The sequence below is a fragment of the Triplophysa dalaica genome, chromosome 8, assembly GCF_015846415.1.
Source record: "Triplophysa dalaica isolate WHDGS20190420 chromosome 8, ASM1584641v1, whole genome shotgun sequence".
Taxonomy (NCBI): Eukaryota; Metazoa; Chordata; class Actinopteri; order Cypriniformes; family Nemacheilidae; genus Triplophysa; species Triplophysa dalaica.
The window spans coordinates 8,616,848-8,635,734 of NC_079549.1; the positions used below are offsets into that span (position 1 = coordinate 8,616,848).

Here is an 18,887-nt window from a genome sequence, read left to right on the forward strand (position 1 = left end):
TCACAGTTTCCTCTCTCCAACTACACTCGTGATTAGTGAATATTTTGTGTGATTTGTGTGAACATGTTCTTGCGATTATGGTGAAATCGAAAGATTGACTTTTGCACAAATAATTAGAGATTGGCATTAACAAGGTTTCAAAACCGACTAGTTGAAAAACTACATAAAGGTGTATGTAGTTGTAAACTCATATATTAGACAGGTTGACCATCATCAATAGGGTTCGGAATCGAAAGTTTAGGAATCAAATCAGAATCGACAGGTTTCTGGGAATCAATAAGAATCTGAATTGATAAGAAGAATCAGAATTGGAATTGGAATATCTTAAATAAATAAAAAAGTGTCAGTTCACAATTTTTTAACTATATTTTAACCCTCATGTAATTTCAATTCTGTATAACTCTCTTCTGCAGAACACAAAAGAACATATTTCAAGAATGTTGGCAACTAAAAAACATCATCTCCTATTGTTGTCCATTGTATGGAGACAAAACCATGAGACATTTCTCAAAATATCTTCTTTAGTGTTCCACAGAAGAAAGGTTTTGAACTATATACAATTTAAAAAAAGATGACAAAATTGAGGTGAATTTTTCTTTAATTTCAAGACTATCCTCATCAAAGCACATCTGTAGGTCTAAAAGGTATTGAACTCAGAAGGGCTTTGGATGTTCAACAGCAATAATCTCTCATTCTCGTGATCTCTCATCAATTTCAGGTTATCCAATCCAACTACAGCCTCTAATCTCACTCATTTCTTGACCAATCCCACTTCATTCCAGTCACTCAGTAATCCACAGGTCAAATCCCCAAATCTGAAACAATTCAAGAGGAAGCTGACTGTTTTGATATAGAAAAATGTTGGTTTTAACTGCATGTTTTTTGCCATCCCTTCTGAAAAGAGTTTTACTAAATTAAAATACAGTACCATCATGAACCATTAGCCTTTTTCCATAAAAACCATTAGAAAACTCCTTTTTGTAGTGTGTTTTTTGGGTATTAGGATTTAAGGGTGTTCTATTGGATGCCATGTGCCCAAAATCAGCCCACCAATAGAATCCATCACATACCAGTAGACATTATAGTTTCCATTTAATCCAATACAATTCCTCTTATAATCATTAAATCCATTTAACTTTCTATAAAGCCTGTTATCAATTCCCACGAAACATAGAAAATGTATACCTGGAATGCACTGTAACTCACTCTGTACAAAGCATCAAGTGTATAATGTACTGTAAATGTAATATTGCAACATAATTCTATTCCTACAATCTAAAGTCAGTCATTCCTCAATGATGTGAAGTGCTCCTCACTTCTGCACAGCTGCTATCCAGGAAAGCAGGAGGTCAACAGAGGTTTTGGTATTGTTATGATAATTTGAATAAGTGTCACTATTTGAAATCTAAATAGTGTGCAGGGATGCCATTGAGACAGAGCGTGACCAGCTGCCTCTGAAAAAGAAGCTTTATGATATTGGCAAAGACCCCTCGAGATCCTCTCAAACAAACCTGAGCACTTAAATACTGAAATTCCACACAGTGCTGTTTGATCGGAAAAACATGGCAAATCTCTTTGTCTTTATTTGTGGAAGTTGATTAGTTTTCTTTTGTGGAGTTGATTGGACATTTGATACTCTTGGTCTTGGGCTAACTGCCACAAGGAGAAAGAGACACGCCACCTTGCGCTGTGTGTACTCATGAATGATTGACGCTCATTCATTAGCAAATCTCCTCCAAATATGGCACTGTTGAACACACAACACTAATAGTAAATGGTTCAGAGTCACAGGGTGCTTAAAAATGTGTTTTTTGTTTTTAAAATGAAATAATTATTTTTAATAATGTTTTGTAAGTTTGGAGCAGTGACAGCTGAGTTAAGGTCCAGTCTATTTTGCGGCATCTAGCGAGGTTATGAATTGACACAGGGTTAAGAGCTTCCACACAACACAAAAAATATATTTTGAAAAATTATGTTAGCTGGCCCCCATTCACTTGCATTGGTTTTGTTTGCATACAATAGAAGTGAATGGGGGCCAGTGCTGTTCGGTTACCGACTTTCTTAAAAATATCTTCTTTTGTGTTGTGTGGATGAAAGAATCTCATTAAGGTTTGAAATAACAAGAGGTGAAATATCACTTTAACCATTGTCTTACAGTAGGTTTATTTCCTTATTATTATTTAACTTTTGCAAATTGTGTCTTGTATTGATAGTCATAGTGTCTAAGCTTCTGTAAAGCAAGAACTCTATTCATGTCATAAAGTACACATGTGCTGCACTTTGACAGTCTAAACTCTGTGTCTTGAGCTGCCCAGCTGGCTTTTGTTGAGGAGTTTCCGCTTGGTTGCCCTTGGGACTCGAGCATGACCATTCTGTTTTGAGACGGCCGAGGTGATGGAAAGGTGGGAGAAGAAATGTGGAGAGAATGGAGGGAGGTTTGTGTTTCTGTGACCATCTGTTGCCTATACAGTGCAATGCAGTCCATGCACAAAGCATGCAGCATCCTGCAGCTCTCATGTGGAAAATCTTCAACCTCACCGCATAATGTATGACATCACAGAGCGGGGCACAGCGGTTTTCCAGCCGTGCCAGTGGAGACATGTCTGGGTTCAAACATTGTCATTAAAGTGGGATTATTATAGGAGAGAGGTTCAGACTTTCTCTTTCCTTTAGAGTTGACTCAAAATGAATATGAAACGCTGGAATTTATGATGTTCAGCATGACTTAAAAATAGATTACATGACCATTTTGACGTTTTTGGGGGATGATGTGGGGCACAATGGGTATCTTCAATGCTAGGGTGTTGTTGCTGGTTGCCAGGGCATTGCTGGGGTTTGTATTTCATTGCTAGGGTGTTCTTGGTGTGTGCTTGCCAAATCAAAAGCTAACCCAATGATTTCCCATGACCATTTTTAAAACCTCTTCAGCTCAGGTGCATATTTTGCCTTTAGTGCCCTACCCAAATGCATTGGAGTAAATTGACAAAAAGTGTTTAATTTAACAGGAATCCCTCTTCATGTTAACAATTTGACAATAATTTGACAATTATGTTGCAGGATCCATCTTATAATAATTTATTTTGCTGCAGCCTGAGTTTCCATCTGTCATATTTATTGGTCATGTTCACCTCTATTTACTTGCATACACTAACCGTCTTTATTCTGAGCATATTTTTTTTTTATCAATTACCAAAAAAGAATAAATAAGCGGATCAACTCATGTTTATTTCCATATATCTATTAGAGAAATTCTTCTCACAAGGAAAGTAATTGAAGCACGACTCCACGTGCCATAAAGCCTGAACGTTATAATTCAGAATTATGTAACCATGGCGCTTAATCTACCTAAATCCGCAGACCTGCATCAACTTTAATAAAATAAAATTCTCTCTGTCTCATCACGTGAAACAGCTTTTCTGTGTCCGGTGCCAGTTGCAGACCTGTCTGACCCGTCCCTTGATTCTTGATTTTAGATGAATAAAAAACGCTTTAGGTGCGTTTTCTTTGTAAATTATGCCATTGTCTTATCCGGAGCTGATTTTTCTTCTGGAGTGCACGCCTATGGCACATGCTAGTGGGTGGAGGATTTGAATCGTGTTTAGTCTTGTCATTCGTTTGTGATGATTGAATGTGGCAGAGAAATTGAATGTTTGCTGTTTCTCTGTAATGGGAGACACATTAGCAGACAGTTTTAGCTTCTCTTTCCTTTATTTTTCTGTTTTAGTGCCCTTTTAACTCAGTCCCGTAGGCCCCCGAGCATTAGTGCTACATTTAACAAGGCTTTTTAAGCCTTTCACTGTGAAAAGGCTTCACTGTGTTGTGAAGACCACATTCACTGTGTTGACACAGTTGACACAAAATACACATTTGTATTCTCAAAGATGGCCTTCTAGAAGTGAAGCACTGTGTAGCGCCACATTTTAAAAAATCAAACAAATTGTTTTATATGAGGGTACACACACCAATGTTTGAAAGCTTCAGTTACCATGACCATTTTTGGTTAGTTAAATCGTGTTTTTAAACTTCACCAGATGATCATCTTAATTTATATGATCATAACATGGATTTACCTGTCGGCCAGGTAACCAGGTTATTTTTACCCTCAACTTGAAACTTGAACCTGTCTGGCCTCATTATGATCCAGCGTATCATGTGTCTATGATCAACTTCATTCAGCATGTTTTGGAAATAGTGGTTATATATTGTGTGCATGACAGCACGTGCTGCAAATGGAACCCGTTGCTGTTGCACATGTCAGCTTGTTGTTAATAGTTAATGAGGATTGATATTTCTGAGCTCTGACCTTGGGGCTTGGGTTTCGCGGTGGACGCTGCTCTCCTTGATCCTTTGGTTCTCATGTGCTGTTGGACAAACTACTCCTTCATCACTTCATTGGTCATCTGAATGCTTTCGCTGTGAAGATATGTACCTGTCAGTGTTAGTGTGACCGTCTTTACTATAAATGAGAAGGACCTGGGTGCTATTCAACAAGGAGTTTGCTTGGCTAACAATAGCAGGAAATGACTACTGGTCTCTGAAGCCAAATATGTGTTTTCCTGTTTTGCATCTCCATTTCTGCATTCTTGGCTTCCTGATCAAAAACATGGAAGTCATGACTGTTTAAAGGCTTAAGACAAAAGCATTGGGTCACCTTTTAAAAGCGGTTGTTTTGTAAACAGGAAATATTGTTAAAGGGATAATTCATATATATTATTAAAACATATATAATATTTTGTCATCATTTATTCACCCTCATGTTAATAAAATGTCTGTATGACCCTTCTCTGAAACACAAAAGAACATATTTTGAGAAATGTTTGTGTCCATACAAGGCCAGTCAATCGGGGTCAACGCTGTTTCATTTTTTGGTGACCTTTTCCTTTAAGTTGTAGCATTTGAAGTATATTGATGGTATAACATTTATTTTTAACATGAATTTTGAATTCTGTTTTAGCATTGATTGTTTTACATGGGCAAGCACCATCAATTTTCTTTGAATTATAGAGCTTTTATTATTAACACTGACATGAGAAACAAACATCTCTTTTTAAAAATCGAATAGGAGATAGTTTGATGCCCTCAGAGGCCTTTGTCTGCAGCATGTGCTGTAGGCATAAATTGTGTTTCTTTGCTGCCCGCATATAAGCAAGAAATTTCAAATGCACCACTGTCTGAGAAATGAATGATTAGCAAAATAGTTTGTGTGGACCATTTTTATGGTGAAGGAAAGAGAGATCACGGCAGGATTTAAAGGTTAAGTTCACTGCTTTCATACACGTCAAACCTCACAACTTCTGCATGGGTCAATTGAAACTCTTTCAACTTCCCTTCATCATATTCATTCCTCAGCCCTTTTTAGAAGTATATAAAGTAAGGTGTTCCCATCCATATGCATCCATATTTCGCTTCTATAGCAACCACACAGGTGATTTTAATAAGTCACATTTTTTCCAGTTTGCTTTAATTGTCTATGTCTGTCTCTGTCTCAGGGTGCTCGTGTTTGGGTGCGAGACAAGGATCAGCTCCTGCCGTCCACCGTCAGCTGCTGTGATGAGCAAACCCTCATCCTCACCACCGACTACGGAGAGGTAAGATGAACAATCTGCTTCAAACTCAAATAAACATCTTTCAACTGTTTTAAGAAGTAGTTTGCCAAAAAATAATAATTTACTCTCTGTAATGTTGTTCCAAACATGGCTTTTTCTTCAGTGTAAATAGGCTTAAGATGTTCAGTATGTTCAGCAGGATTAGGTATTTGTTGACCTTAGACATAGACAAATGAATATAGAAACACCACAACATGGTGTGTTAAAGGATTAGTTCAGCCTAAAACTCAAATTTGCTGTTTATTTACTCACCCTCAGGCCATCCTAGATGTTGGTGACATTTTTTTTTCAGTAGAACCATAAAGAAGATTGTTTGGTAAATCCGCAGCCCTCTCTGCTTCATATAATGGGAGTATATGGGGTCCACCTGTCTAAGAGTTCCTATAGCACATAATTCCAAAAAGCAGCTCCTGGCTACATGCTGACGTTTTGTGAAGTGAATCGTTTGATACTACAGTATATTGTATAGCCTTCTTAGACTTAACATAGATATTTTATGGTACCTTTGCTTTTATACAAGAAAAGTATTTTTTAGGGGAATTATTCTTTTAAGTCCAGAATTCCGTTTATATTTATGAACTATTGCAAGTACGCTGTGACTCTTCTGACGTTTTAACAGATATTACAAGACCTTTGGTATGAATAACAGGAATGTCTGTGAGCGAGTTTCGTCATTTTGTTTAATCAAGCCGCTGTTAAAGCTTTGTGTCTTGAGGAAATCCTGTTCTAAGAACACAATGAGAGAAAGAATGCAGGTCAAAATATATGTATCAGATGAATGTCAACATGTATGTATTGTGCTTTGTCCTAATTCTATAGAGTAATTTAGAGTTTGGTAATGAATGTACTTATCCATTCTATTCTATCATATAAATATATACAATTTTAGTACTAACAGAGGCCGCTATTTGACAAAAATGTTAAAATATAATACCACATGATGATGTAATCATTGAGATTACATGAAATATGCTGTAAATGTATATTTTCTGGTCTCCATGGTCTGCCAATCTAAAAAACAACAAAAGAACTGTTCAACGTGATTAACAGTTCCATCATATGAGATTGAGCATAATTGCCATAAATGAGCAAACATTGTTCCAATTGCTTAAAGTGTGAGCTTTTAAACACCAAACATAATGCATCTACTAAGTTTCTGTTATATCTCGCACAATACATTATATTAATGACTTCTGAAATGGCCCTAAGTAACTGAGTAGGCTTTCTGTTAGCACTAAATCAGATCAGTCATACAGTACATTAAGTGATTGACTATTATCAGATTGAAATGCATCAAACTGTAGAAAGGGTTCCTGAGACAACAGTATTGACCACCGATAATCTTACAATTAGTACAAAAAAGAGAACATCTTCATGTGAGACCTCTCTTAAAGCATGTATTGCAGGATCAGGTTTATAAAAACCTGGTCTGTTTTAGAAGTGCATTGGACCCCATTGCATGTTTAATTTAACAAGCTTGCAGTGGCATCCATGGCAAACTAGAGATCAGAAGAGGAGGGTTTGAGTGATTCACAAATGTCTGTGAGAAGAGAGTGACACTTCTATGACACACTGCTCATTTATCAGCATTAACACACAAGGGTCTAGAACAAGCTCCTCCAGCAGAAAAACACTACAGGTCTCAAGCAAAATGTAACCCCCTTTCCAAACATTAGCTCGATCCTTAGCCATCAAACTGAGAACCTTCATCCAATTACTTGAGCCAATCAGACTAAAGCTATGGAATAAGCATTGAGTGCAATAGCATAAAGAGTCTGTAAGCTTTTAAAATGTATAACTTACTAATAAGCATCAGTGATTTATCCCCACTGTTTTTAAACTTTAATTTAATTTAATTCCATTTGATTTTTTAAAGTGCTTTTCCAATGCACATTGATTCAAAACAAAGTGCTGTGTTCATTTCATATGAATTCTTAAACCCATTAGAGATGAGAACCATCTGAATTTTGTCCAATAAACGTAGACATAATTCTGTGAATTTCCTAAAATTTAAATTATTTTAGACATCAGATGTTTTTATTACAGTTATCAGCAGCATCTTCAGCATTTAGATATAAAGTCAGGTTGTGTTTTGTAGTACAAAAACAGTTTTGCTTGAATTTGATTTTGGTAGGGTGTGACTGGTTCTGGAACAGAGGATGCGTCGGGTGTAGATCGCTTCCTTGGTTTGTCCCTAGTATCCTCTATCCCCCACCCACATAATACATATTCATGTATTTTTCTACACAACAATACAGCAGGGTGTGGTCTTTTAACACAAAGCTTTCTGAATGCAGGACACTTGCATGGGAGGACACCAAAATGGCAATAATTCCAAACCTTCAATTATAATTTTTTATTTAATATTTTTCATTAAAAATCCTGAGCTTGAACTAGTTGAAGGTTTTAGTCGGTAGTAACATTTTGCAGAAACTTTATTGCTGACAAACAGAACATTGATCCGTATGAATGCAATAATAAACAGTTACGGCAGATTCAGGTTTTAAATGTATTTTATAATATCTCATATGTGCATTGTTTTAGTTCATCTCATGGTCAGAGTAGTGCATGAGTCAGAGTGGCTAAAGTACAAAAGCGAAAGCATTGATTGTGTGCTTAATAACTCTGGATCAATAGATTTAGCCAATGGTATCACATGCATAAGCACGTTTAAGAGCGGCTGTGGTTGCTCACAGAGTGCATTGAGGCACTTATTGAATGCTAACACTTAGTGAAGAATACTTACAGAAAAAAGATGTAACTTCTCATGAAAATCACACTCAGTGCACGTGATAAAAAAAGGAAAAAAAACTGATGATCAAGATGATTTAAAGCTATTATTAAATCAGTCTTTGCATAATAAAGTACAGGAGGAAGTCTCCAGTTTTCTGTTTACCTCTCAAGTATGTTTTTTTTAACATGAAGAAACTACAGTAATTGAATTGTGGTATTTTACAAGCAATGTAATATTGGAACACAAGAAAATTATTGATAATAATCATTGCAAACTACAGAAGGGGCAGAACATCATATCAAGGATGTTGGCAGTGGATGATTTTTCAAATGTTGTAGTCATCAGAATCCCCTGTACTCTCACACCGTGTCTACAACCGGTGCGACGCAACACGACACGACAAAAGACATTAGAAACGCATTAGAAGAACCCATTATAATTAGAAATTTTGTCCACACTGGATGCGGCACGGCAATCCCATTAGATCAAGCCGTGTGTCGTGTAGTGTCCGGTATAGACACAATGTCAGTAATGGTCCATTGCTTTCCAACCAAAAGGGATGTTCCTTCTTCCTGTCTGTCACCACTGACACATTTGTGCTGTCTAAACACCAGTTATGTGCTAATGGTATTATGACAAGGTGACATGTGCCAATGGGGCACAGCGATAATCAAAGATGTTAAATGCTCACTATCAATTTACAGTTTCCTGTGATCCCTACCCTCTTTTTGCTTTGAGACATACACTGCTATTTTATATCTTTCATGTGATTTAGTTAGGATTTAAAATATTGGACATTTACCCAGTTTTTTGTTTAATATCGTGTAATGTCCCCCTGATTGTGCTACATGATCATCAGACTGACATCATTGAGATCAGAGTGATACTATCAGAGGGAGGTATATGAGATATGGTTGAGTGGGAGAGACAGATTGTCTGACTAATGGTTCTGATTATATGAGTTAAGATATTAGAACACATTAAAACAACCTAAAATCAACAGCAGAAAGCTCAATGTATATTGGACTATTAAATGTCCCAGGACAAAGTAAATTAGGGCAGATGGCACTTTCTGCAAACATTAAGCAAATTCTAGGCAAAGGGTGACTGCTTTGAATGTGCTAAAATATAGTAACAACATGATTCCCAAAGTTACAGTTGTGTCATTTTATTGTTTTGATGAGTTTAGTATTATTCCAAAATGTGAAAAAATCTAAATAAATAATGAATAAGTGATCCTAAACTTTTTACTGGATGTGTAAGTTGCAAATTAAGTTCTGAACTACAAAACTATCCACAAATGTGAAATCAATATATATATATTTTTATATTTAAAAGATATTTTCACCTAAAATGCCTGCCTTGTGGAGACAATACAAGTGTGTGCTGACAGAGGCTTAGTAAAATCAGTAACACAAATTTGAGCACCGAGTGAACCAATCCATTTGCGAGTGTCAGTCCATCCTTTAATGTATCTGTTGCATTCTGTAAATGTCTGTTAAAAGCGTTTGTATTGTCATGTTTTGTTTGTAGTACCGTACACTGTAGCTGTTCCATCAGCGCTGAAAGCGATCATCTCCCAGACAAGAATGTGTGGAATCAGTCTCCAAAACCATGCGAATGTTTTATTGCTTAAACATCCTTGACCTCTGAGCTGGGTGTCTGTGAGTGGATCAGATGGCTGGTGGATTTTATGGATGAACTTTAACCCAGTGAGGCATTTGCTTCCTGCTGGCCGGAGAAATGACCCACAGAGAGCAAATTTCTTGTATGGTCAAGGCTTGCTTTTTGGTTCCCATCATCACTGTTGTCTCACAGAGATAAATTAAACTATGATACACATATATACAGAACTATGTGAACTATGAGCTGCTCTGCTTTTGCAACAATGGCTGCATTACACATGTGAGGTGATGAGGAGGTAATAGCGCCCCCCTGGAACTAACTTAGTGTATTACATTTGTCGTTTTTTTGTGATTTTTTTTAATCACAGTGCCACTCACTCACACCCTTAGATGTTATTGTATTTCGCAACACCTGATGTTATGTTTGCTTCATGCTGGGGGTTTTGTGAGTACAAGAATATTGCCTGGATATTCATGGATAAATAATGATGGTGCATGTTATCTTACAATCTGTAACTTTTGCATCTTGGGTGCCACTGCAACTTTATGTGTTACCATAAACAATATGTTGTTGTCTGTACATAGTAAGCAAATTAATGAAATTCTCATGCTTTTAAACTAAGGTCTAGAGTATGAAATTTAGCAACCAAATTTTGCAACCAATGACTCACTCCACCACTCCCCCTCCCTTTCAAAGCACTACGTTGGCTGACACAGCACTAAGATGTCGTCACGTTTTTGTTTCTTTCCTGATGGAGAAATGCCCTCTGTAGAGCATTGTGTTCATTTAGGGACAGTGTAGAAACGACATGTCAAATTCCATGCAAGAGGATCCGTAGTGTATGTAGATCTATGTAGCTAAATTAAAGGTAATAAAAACATAAAACTTCATTTTGTAAGGTCTTTATACACCTCTGAAGACATAGTTATGTATATTAAATTGCATTAATAAATATTACATTTCAAATGCAACAGATAATAGAGACATCAACCTTGTGATGCCACATACTGTAGTGTGTCCAGGAATCTGAGGACAGATCAGAGAGGAAGTTTTAAAGACAGTGAAAGTGAGAGGGGCACTTTAAGAATGTCATGGGGTTTTGTTTCAGGAATGTGAAACAATTTGGCAGAGAGAGGGAGAGAGAGACAGAGAGCAGGCCCTGGCAGATTAGTTAGACAAGCTACAAGCCCACACACACTGTGTGTAAGTCAGCATTTGTGTGGTACAGCGTTTGTCATATGTCATGCCCTCACATGCCAGCATAAGAGTAGAGTGCATGTCAATTAATTGTTCATTAAGACAACTTCACTGGTGCAAGAATGTTGTTTGTTAATGTTAATAATCACTTCATCAGTATGTGTTTTTGTGTGTTGAAGGTGATAACTCTGGATCAGGAGGAGGTAAACAGGCTCAAGGTTTCTCCAATGCATCCCACCAGCATCAATGGAGTGGAGGACATGTCCACTCTGGCCGAGTTGCATGAGGCCGCCATCATGCACAACCTCTTCCTACGGTACCATAAGGACCTCATTTATGTAAGCTTACTTTTTCATGCATTATTTATATTTTACACAATTAAACTGATATTATACAGCCGCGGAAAATAAGAAAATAATTGACCTTTCCAAAACTTAATTTAATCAGCATATCTAGATGTATTGTGGCCATTCCTGTCAAGAGTCTGTTGAATTTCAACAGATAAAATCAAATCTCATGAGTGACTTAAAGTCATCCAACAGCAATGTGAAAGACACATAAAAACTGTGATAAAATCTAGGTTATTATATACATTTTTGTACTTTTCCTAAATACCTGTACAAATATTACTGTCGGATTGCTGAAAAAACGGCATCTTTTCTGTTGTATTGACCTGTTTCTCCAGTTTTTATTTTCTGAAAATAAATGGAGATAGAAACTAAATTTGAATTATTCTATTTGAATTTTGATTTAAATATTGTTAGTAGTTCAGAGAATGAAACAAAAACAATAATTTTACCTCAGCACGTACCTACAATTAGTAAATAATAAATAATGCTCTCTTTCAGCGGCTGTATATACATTAAACTCGTATAGAATTTGCAGTGTTTTCATGTGCCAAAGGGTAAAAGAATGAAATATTGAAAAGACTCCAAAGAACTTTGCTCTGTGAAGTTTTAAGGAGTGTTTAATCTGAGCTGTACTCTGTGCAGAATGTTGCAGAATTTTGGAAGCATCTATAGTTGGATATTTAGTTTGTGTTTCCCAATTGTAAAGCAACATTGGTAATATTGTAATAATTTTAATGCAGAGAAAGGCATATGTGTGGCTCTGGCTGTATCAATGACAAGACGTACTCTTTTCATGCTTCAATGCTACAATTACAATTATTACCATATGAAAAGGTTGGATAATACACTATTAAATATTTTTCTTCAATATCAAAGTCCAAAGTATTTCCCTTTTTTTACAAATCCATCAATATTAAATATAGTACATTATGTAAACCCTTAAAACTCATCATTCTTTGGTGTTTTGCAGACTAACATTGGCTCCATCCTGGCAGCTGTGAATCCATATAAGCATATAAGAGGTCTGTATGACCCTGAGGCAGTAGATGTGTACAGCAAACATCATCTGGGTGAACTGCCGCCACACATCTTTGCCGTAGCCAATGAGTGTTACCGCTGCCTGTGGAAGAGACATGATAGTCAGTGTGTGCTCATCAGGTAACGTCCTGTCAACCTGGTGTCTGTTTCAAAGTTGAATCATATTGCAACATTTTGTCGTGTGTGGATCTGACTAGACTGCTGCACGTGATTTGTGGTTTTGTAATTTTCAAGCACACACACACTCCAAACACAAAATCTCCAAATGACTTTAATCCAATCAGACTGATACAAGTGAACAGAAATACTTCCTTCTCAAATTACATTTGAATTATAATGAACGTTTTCTTGTAACCTTTTGAACCATGAAGAATGGCAAATTATTAGCTCAGTGGTAGGAATCAGTGGTATGAAGGAACTTATATAATAACTATATAAAGTACATTATAATCATTCTACAAACACCTAATGTGCTTAAGTGTTGTGTGTTTGATAACATTGTAAGGTATTTTTCATGTGTTTTTAGTGGTGAGAGCGGTGCTGGGAAGACAGAAAGCACTAAACTGCTGCTAAAGTTTCTGTCTGTCATGAGTCAGAACTCCACAGGTTCTCCACTGTCAGAGAAAACTATGAGAGTGGAGCAGGCCATCGTACAGAGCAGGTACCATCACATAAACATGCTCACACATACTCTGTATACAGAAACGTTGTCTTCTTTTTTATTTTAACAACTGTATATTTTTCCACTGCTCCAGTCCAATAATGGAAGCATTTGGAAATGCAAAAACAGTATACAACAACAACTCCAGTCGCTTTGGCAAGTTCATTCAGCTTCACTTTTCTCAATGTGGAAACATTCAGGGAGGCTGTATTATTGATTACTTACTTGAAAAGGTATGTTTGGTTCATCATTTTTATGTTTAAAGAATGTTTTGGCAAAAACAAACAAATGTGATGTAAAATTATGGAGACGTGTTTAAGAGGTTGTGAAGATCGTGTCACCTTAATTGTTTATAACTAACAAAAAAAGTAACTTGTGTACCCCAAATCGACATTGTATATTTCTATACGTAAATGCCGTGTATAGTTTTGAATAAGACAAAACTAATACGAAGCTAAATTACATTTCAGAATCGAGTTGTCCGGCAGAATCCGGGAGAGAGGAACTATCACATATTTTATGCTTTGTTGACAGGTGCCCACCATGAGCACAGAGGTGAGATTTATGCAAATATACAGTCGTTGAAACAAATAGGAGACCAATAACTATTTGTAGTTATGTGTTTAGGTAAAATTAATTTTATTTCATTCTGTGAACTGCTTACAATATACTAACAAAAATATTGTTTCTATTTGCATTTATTTTTAGAGAAAAAAAAAATATTCTGTTTATTTTCAGACCTCACATTCACTTTTATCAAAACAACAGTAAATGTATTTAGAAAAAGTTAAATAGGTTTTTCATGATAAACTTGATTTTAATCACAGATTTCATGTGACAAGTCTTACCATGCTGTCAGTCTTTCTCATTGCTGTTAGATGACTCCTGAGGTTTGATTTTGTTGAAATTCAACAGACACTGGACTGGAATGGCCACAATACATCTATACTTTATTACCCTTAAACTATCATCTGTTTCTTAGGTTTTTTTTTCACGGGTCATTGTGTTGAACCCTGTGTGTTTTGTTTTTCTTAATCAGAAATGTATATGTTGGCTGATTCCCCTGATGCATATCATTACCTTAATCAGTCTGGCTGTGTTAAGGACAGAAGTCTGGATGACAAACAGCTTTATGCTAGTGTGATGGTGAGTCAGGTTTAAATGTTTGATAACAAAAAGATAACAACAGAACATTTTGACAGAAAGAAGAAAACAAATAAATTGACCAATGACCACAGTGGCATTTTGTCACTTTCATTGTCATATCACTGGCCCATTCTTGTTTTTTTATTGATTTGAATGTAAAACCCTTGACTCTAAGACTGCAGCTTTTGTCTTGAAATTGTAATAATGTTATAATGTTATGATTAGTGTAATAATTTTTTTAAGTTTTAAGTTTTAAAGTCTCCCACTAGAGGGCACTATATCGTCATTTTTGCTGTACCTTGTCGAATATGAATTAGTTATGACTAGTTCAATAGAAGTTTATTTGTTTGAAACAAACTTTTCCTTGTATTTTTAATACACATCTATATATTATTTGTCTTATTTAGCTATTGTTTTCTATTGAAGATCCACCTACTTAAAATGATCATTGTCAACTATATTGAACCGAAATGAAAGCATAAAAAGTTACTCTTCTAAATCATCCTGCCTTTGTTTTGTTTAATGATTGCAGCAAGCATTAAAGGTGATGGAGTTCAATGAGGAAGAGATCATAGATGTCTTTAAGCTCCTTTCTGGAGTCTTACAGATCGGCAACATCGAGTTCATGACTGCGGGTGGTGCTCAGATCACCACCAAAGGAGGTTAGAGACAGACCATTTTCAGAAGCACTGCTAAAGTGTTACGCACATTTCTTTAATAGTTGTTACATCTGCCCGCCTGCCACGGACAGGTCTCCACACAGAGTAATGCATGCAGAGACACGCTGATGCCTGTTAGAATTCGCTCTGTAAAATGCATTTTACAATTCAGATGGAGGATGATAAAAGTCCGTGGCAGTTCGAGAACATGTCTGATGAGTGATGACCCACATTTTCCTCTCTTAGGGATACCTCACCCGAAACTGTTATTGTTGATTCACCCCAAACTTTTTATTTACTCTTTCTTCTGTGGAACACAAAATAAGAGATTTCGAAAAAAGATTTTTGTTTTCCATACAGTGGAAGTCAATGGAGGCCAATGTTGTTTGTTTACCTACATTTTTTTAAATATATTTTGTGTTCTTCAGAAGAAAGAAAGTGATTCAGGTTTGAGAGTTAGTAAATGCTGAAATAATTTATATATTTTGGGTAAACTATCCGTTCAAGAAAAGGGATAAAAAGAAAGAGAAACACTTCACACAACTGTAAACTTATGTTGTGTGTGTTTATTTGTGAATGACAGTGGTCGGTGTGGTCAGTGATCTACTGGGGCTTGACTCCTTTCAGCTATCTGAGGTTCTGACTCAGCGCTCCATGATTCTAAGAGGAGAAGAGATCTGTTCACCTCTCACTGTGGAACAGGTAAAGAATCTGTTTGTCGGTTTCAAAATGACTCTTGTGTGCCCTCAGTGCGTCCAGAGCGCCGCCAGTTCTTCTCCCACCCCAGGCCCAGACTCACACTAACACACTGTGATTAAAAAACACACTGATACTTACACGCCTCTGAAAACGTCTTTGCGTGACTTGGTACCATTTCCTGTTTTTGTCCCCATCAGATTCCTTCTATAATAACTCAGTGATAAAGATCTCATGGGAAAACACACAATACAGGCAGAGAGCAGAGACAGCGGTTAGCAGCCGCCTAATGGGGGCAGTCTATCACACAAATATGCACGTTAAACACAGGAAAGAAATCACTGTAGTTGTACCAGAACTCGTTCTTGAAGAATTCCTTCCATCTGCAAGGCTTGTTTTTTTGTCATGTTAAATGAGAGAGAGATGGAGAATGAGAGTAAGGGTGTGCGTAAAATGAGACCTCGACCCACATTCTCTCATAAATCTTGTCCAGCATGTAAAACTTTGTGACAGGCCGAGTAGAAACACACAAGCAATCTTTTCATGAACAAAGACAATAGCCACTGGCCTGTGTCAGGAGTCATAAAGTAGGGGCCACTTCGTCATGGAGGCCCCCTTATATTCCTTCTTTCCCATAATGCATTAGCACAGTGGTCAGGACCTCAACAGACGCCGCTGTCTGTATCCTGAACAAACAAGCATTCTTTCAGGTCTTTCCTATGTAGCCAACACACAGAAATGTGTCAGAGTATTTATAATGTAGTTTAAACAATAGAGGAGAGTTCAATTTCTATCCTGTTGTAATTCAGTAATTCAGTAATTCAGTGACTCCGGGTTACTGCTGGGTTTATGACTTGAACTTTTAAAAGAGGCCTGAAACTTTAGAAGCACATATTTCTAGGACCAGTTTACCCAAAAATTTTAATTCAATCTTCACATACTCACCCTCAAGTTGTTCCAAATCTGTAGAAATGTCTATTTGGAAGAATGCTTGTAACCAAACCGTTCTTGGCTACCATTGACCGCCATAGTAGGAAAAATTGCTTTATAGATGTCTCTGTTCTGTTGAACTCAAAAGAAGATATTTTGAAGATTGTAGGAAAGTACTTTTGACTACTATTATTATTTTTCCAACTATGGTAGGAGCTGTTTGGTTATAAGCATTCTTGCCAAATATCTTTCTCTGTGTTAATCAGAACAAAGAAATTTATAAAGATTTGGAACAACTCTAGGGTGCGTAAATGATGAAAGAATGTTTGTTCTTTGGTAAACTGTCGCTTTAAATCTTCTTCCTGTAAAAGCACCAAATACTGTATCATGATTACATAAAAAGGGAGAACTTTCTATAAATTTATTTCTGGATTGCATACCTTGTTTTAGTTAATTTGTCTATTTTAGATTGATGATTATGTGCTATGTTACTTGTATAAGATAACAACTAGAGGGACGTCACACAAGAAATACCATGGTGGACTAGAATAACTACATAGAATAACATTTCATTAGAGGGGGGGCACGGTGGCTTAGTGGCTTAGTGGTTAGCACGTTCGCCTCACACCTCCAGGGTTGGGGGTTCGATTCCCGCTTCCGACTTGTGTGTGTGTGGAGTTTGCATGTTCTCCCCGTGCCTCGGGGGTTTCCTCCGGGTACTCCGGTTTCCTCCCCTGGTCTAAAGACATGTATGGTAGGTTGATTGGCATCTCTGGAAAAAATTGTCCGTAGGGTGTGAGTGCGTGAGTGAGTGAGTGTGTGTGCCCTGCGATGGGTTGGCACTCCATCCAGGGTGTATCCTGCCTTGATGCCCGATGACTCCTGAGATAGGCACAGGCTCCCCGTGACCCGAGGTAGTTCGGATAAGCGGTAGAAAATGGAATGGAACATTTCATTAGATTCAGCCCATAATGAAAACTTTACATTTTATTTCAGTTGAAATGCAAGTTACATTTTGTTATAACCCCTGGAGTCAGTGGGCGTTGATGTGGTTTTAAATTGCATTGTTAAAGGGATAGTTAAGCCAAAAACTCAAATTTGCCGTTTATTTACTCACCCTCAGGCCATCCGAGATGTAGGTGACGTTTTTTCTTGAGTAGAACCATAAAAAAGATTGTATGGGAAATCCGCAGCCCTCTCTGCTTCATATAATGGGAGTCTATTGGGTCCACCTGTCTAAGAGTTCCTAAAGCACATAATTCCAAAAAGCAACTCCTGACGTTTCGTGAAGAGTTTTGGGCTGAACTATCCCTTTAAGGACTTTTTAAACATGTCTGATGTAATATTTCTCCCTCTCTTCTTTCCAAAGGCAATTGATTCCAGGGACTCAGTGGCCATGGCATTGTATTCCCAATGTTTTTCTTGGATCATTGCCCGAATAAACCAGAAAATCAAAGGAAAAGACAATTTCAAGTCCATTGGAATTTTAGACATCTTTGGCTTTGAGAATTTCGAGGTGAGTGGATCTCTTACACAACATACAAAGGAGAAATTTCCAGTCAGTTAGTCTGTCAATTTCATGTTATCATATATTTTTTACCAGATAAACCGGTTTGAGCAGTTTAACATTAACTATGCCAACGAGAAGCTCCAGGAGTACTTCAACAAGCACATCTTCTCCCTGGAGCAGCTGGAATATAACAGGTGAGTCTCACCAACATCACCAACAGCTCCTTTTTAGCGATGCATGATAAATTATCAGCCATATCGGTATTTGCTGCTAGATGGTAATTTTTTATGTTATCTTATTGGGCTGATAATAAAACAAGGCCGATAAATTATAGCCGATATATTATGAAAACATTTCTGTGGTTGAACCACTTCATGCATGCTGCTCAGTTAAAATCCAGTACAGTACTGTTTTTCTGTAGTGATCATTCACTTACTTCTATAAGCAATGGTGTTGATGTAGGTACAGTATGTAGATATTTGTAAATGTGTAACTTAAAGGGATACTTTACCAAAAAAGGAAAATTCTTTCATCATTGACTCACCTTCGAGTTGTTCCAAATGTGCATAAATGTCTTCGTTCTGATGAACACAGGGAATATATTTGGAATAATGCTTTTTACCAAACAGATCTCAACCCCCATTGACTCCCATAGTAGGAAAAAACAACGGTAGTCAAAAGTGCCCCAGAACTGTTTGCTGTCCTACATTATTCAAAATATTTTCAGGGAAAAA

At 37.0% G+C, this 18,887-nt stretch overlaps 1 protein-coding gene across 1 annotated transcript in view; it reads left to right on the forward strand.

Annotated features, from left to right (window-relative positions):
- The window catches only part of myo10l3 (myosin X, like 3), a 62,218-nt gene that overhangs the window by 10,316 nt on the left and 33,015 nt on the right, over window positions 1-18,887 (forward strand). The window contains exons 2-12 of the mRNA XM_056754805.1: window positions 5,490-5,588; window positions 11,343-11,501; window positions 12,484-12,671; window positions 13,078-13,212; window positions 13,307-13,445; window positions 13,683-13,767; window positions 14,252-14,358; window positions 14,891-15,020; window positions 15,601-15,719; window positions 18,013-18,159; window positions 18,247-18,347. Coding sequence (XP_056610783.1) covers window positions 5,490-5,588; window positions 11,343-11,501; window positions 12,484-12,671; window positions 13,078-13,212; window positions 13,307-13,445; window positions 13,683-13,767; window positions 14,252-14,358; window positions 14,891-15,020; window positions 15,601-15,719; window positions 18,013-18,159; window positions 18,247-18,347 — 1,409 coding nt within the window. The remainder of the gene's footprint in view (window positions 1-5,489; window positions 5,589-11,342; window positions 11,502-12,483; window positions 12,672-13,077; window positions 13,213-13,306; window positions 13,446-13,682; window positions 13,768-14,251; window positions 14,359-14,890; window positions 15,021-15,600; window positions 15,720-18,012; window positions 18,160-18,246; window positions 18,348-18,887) is intronic.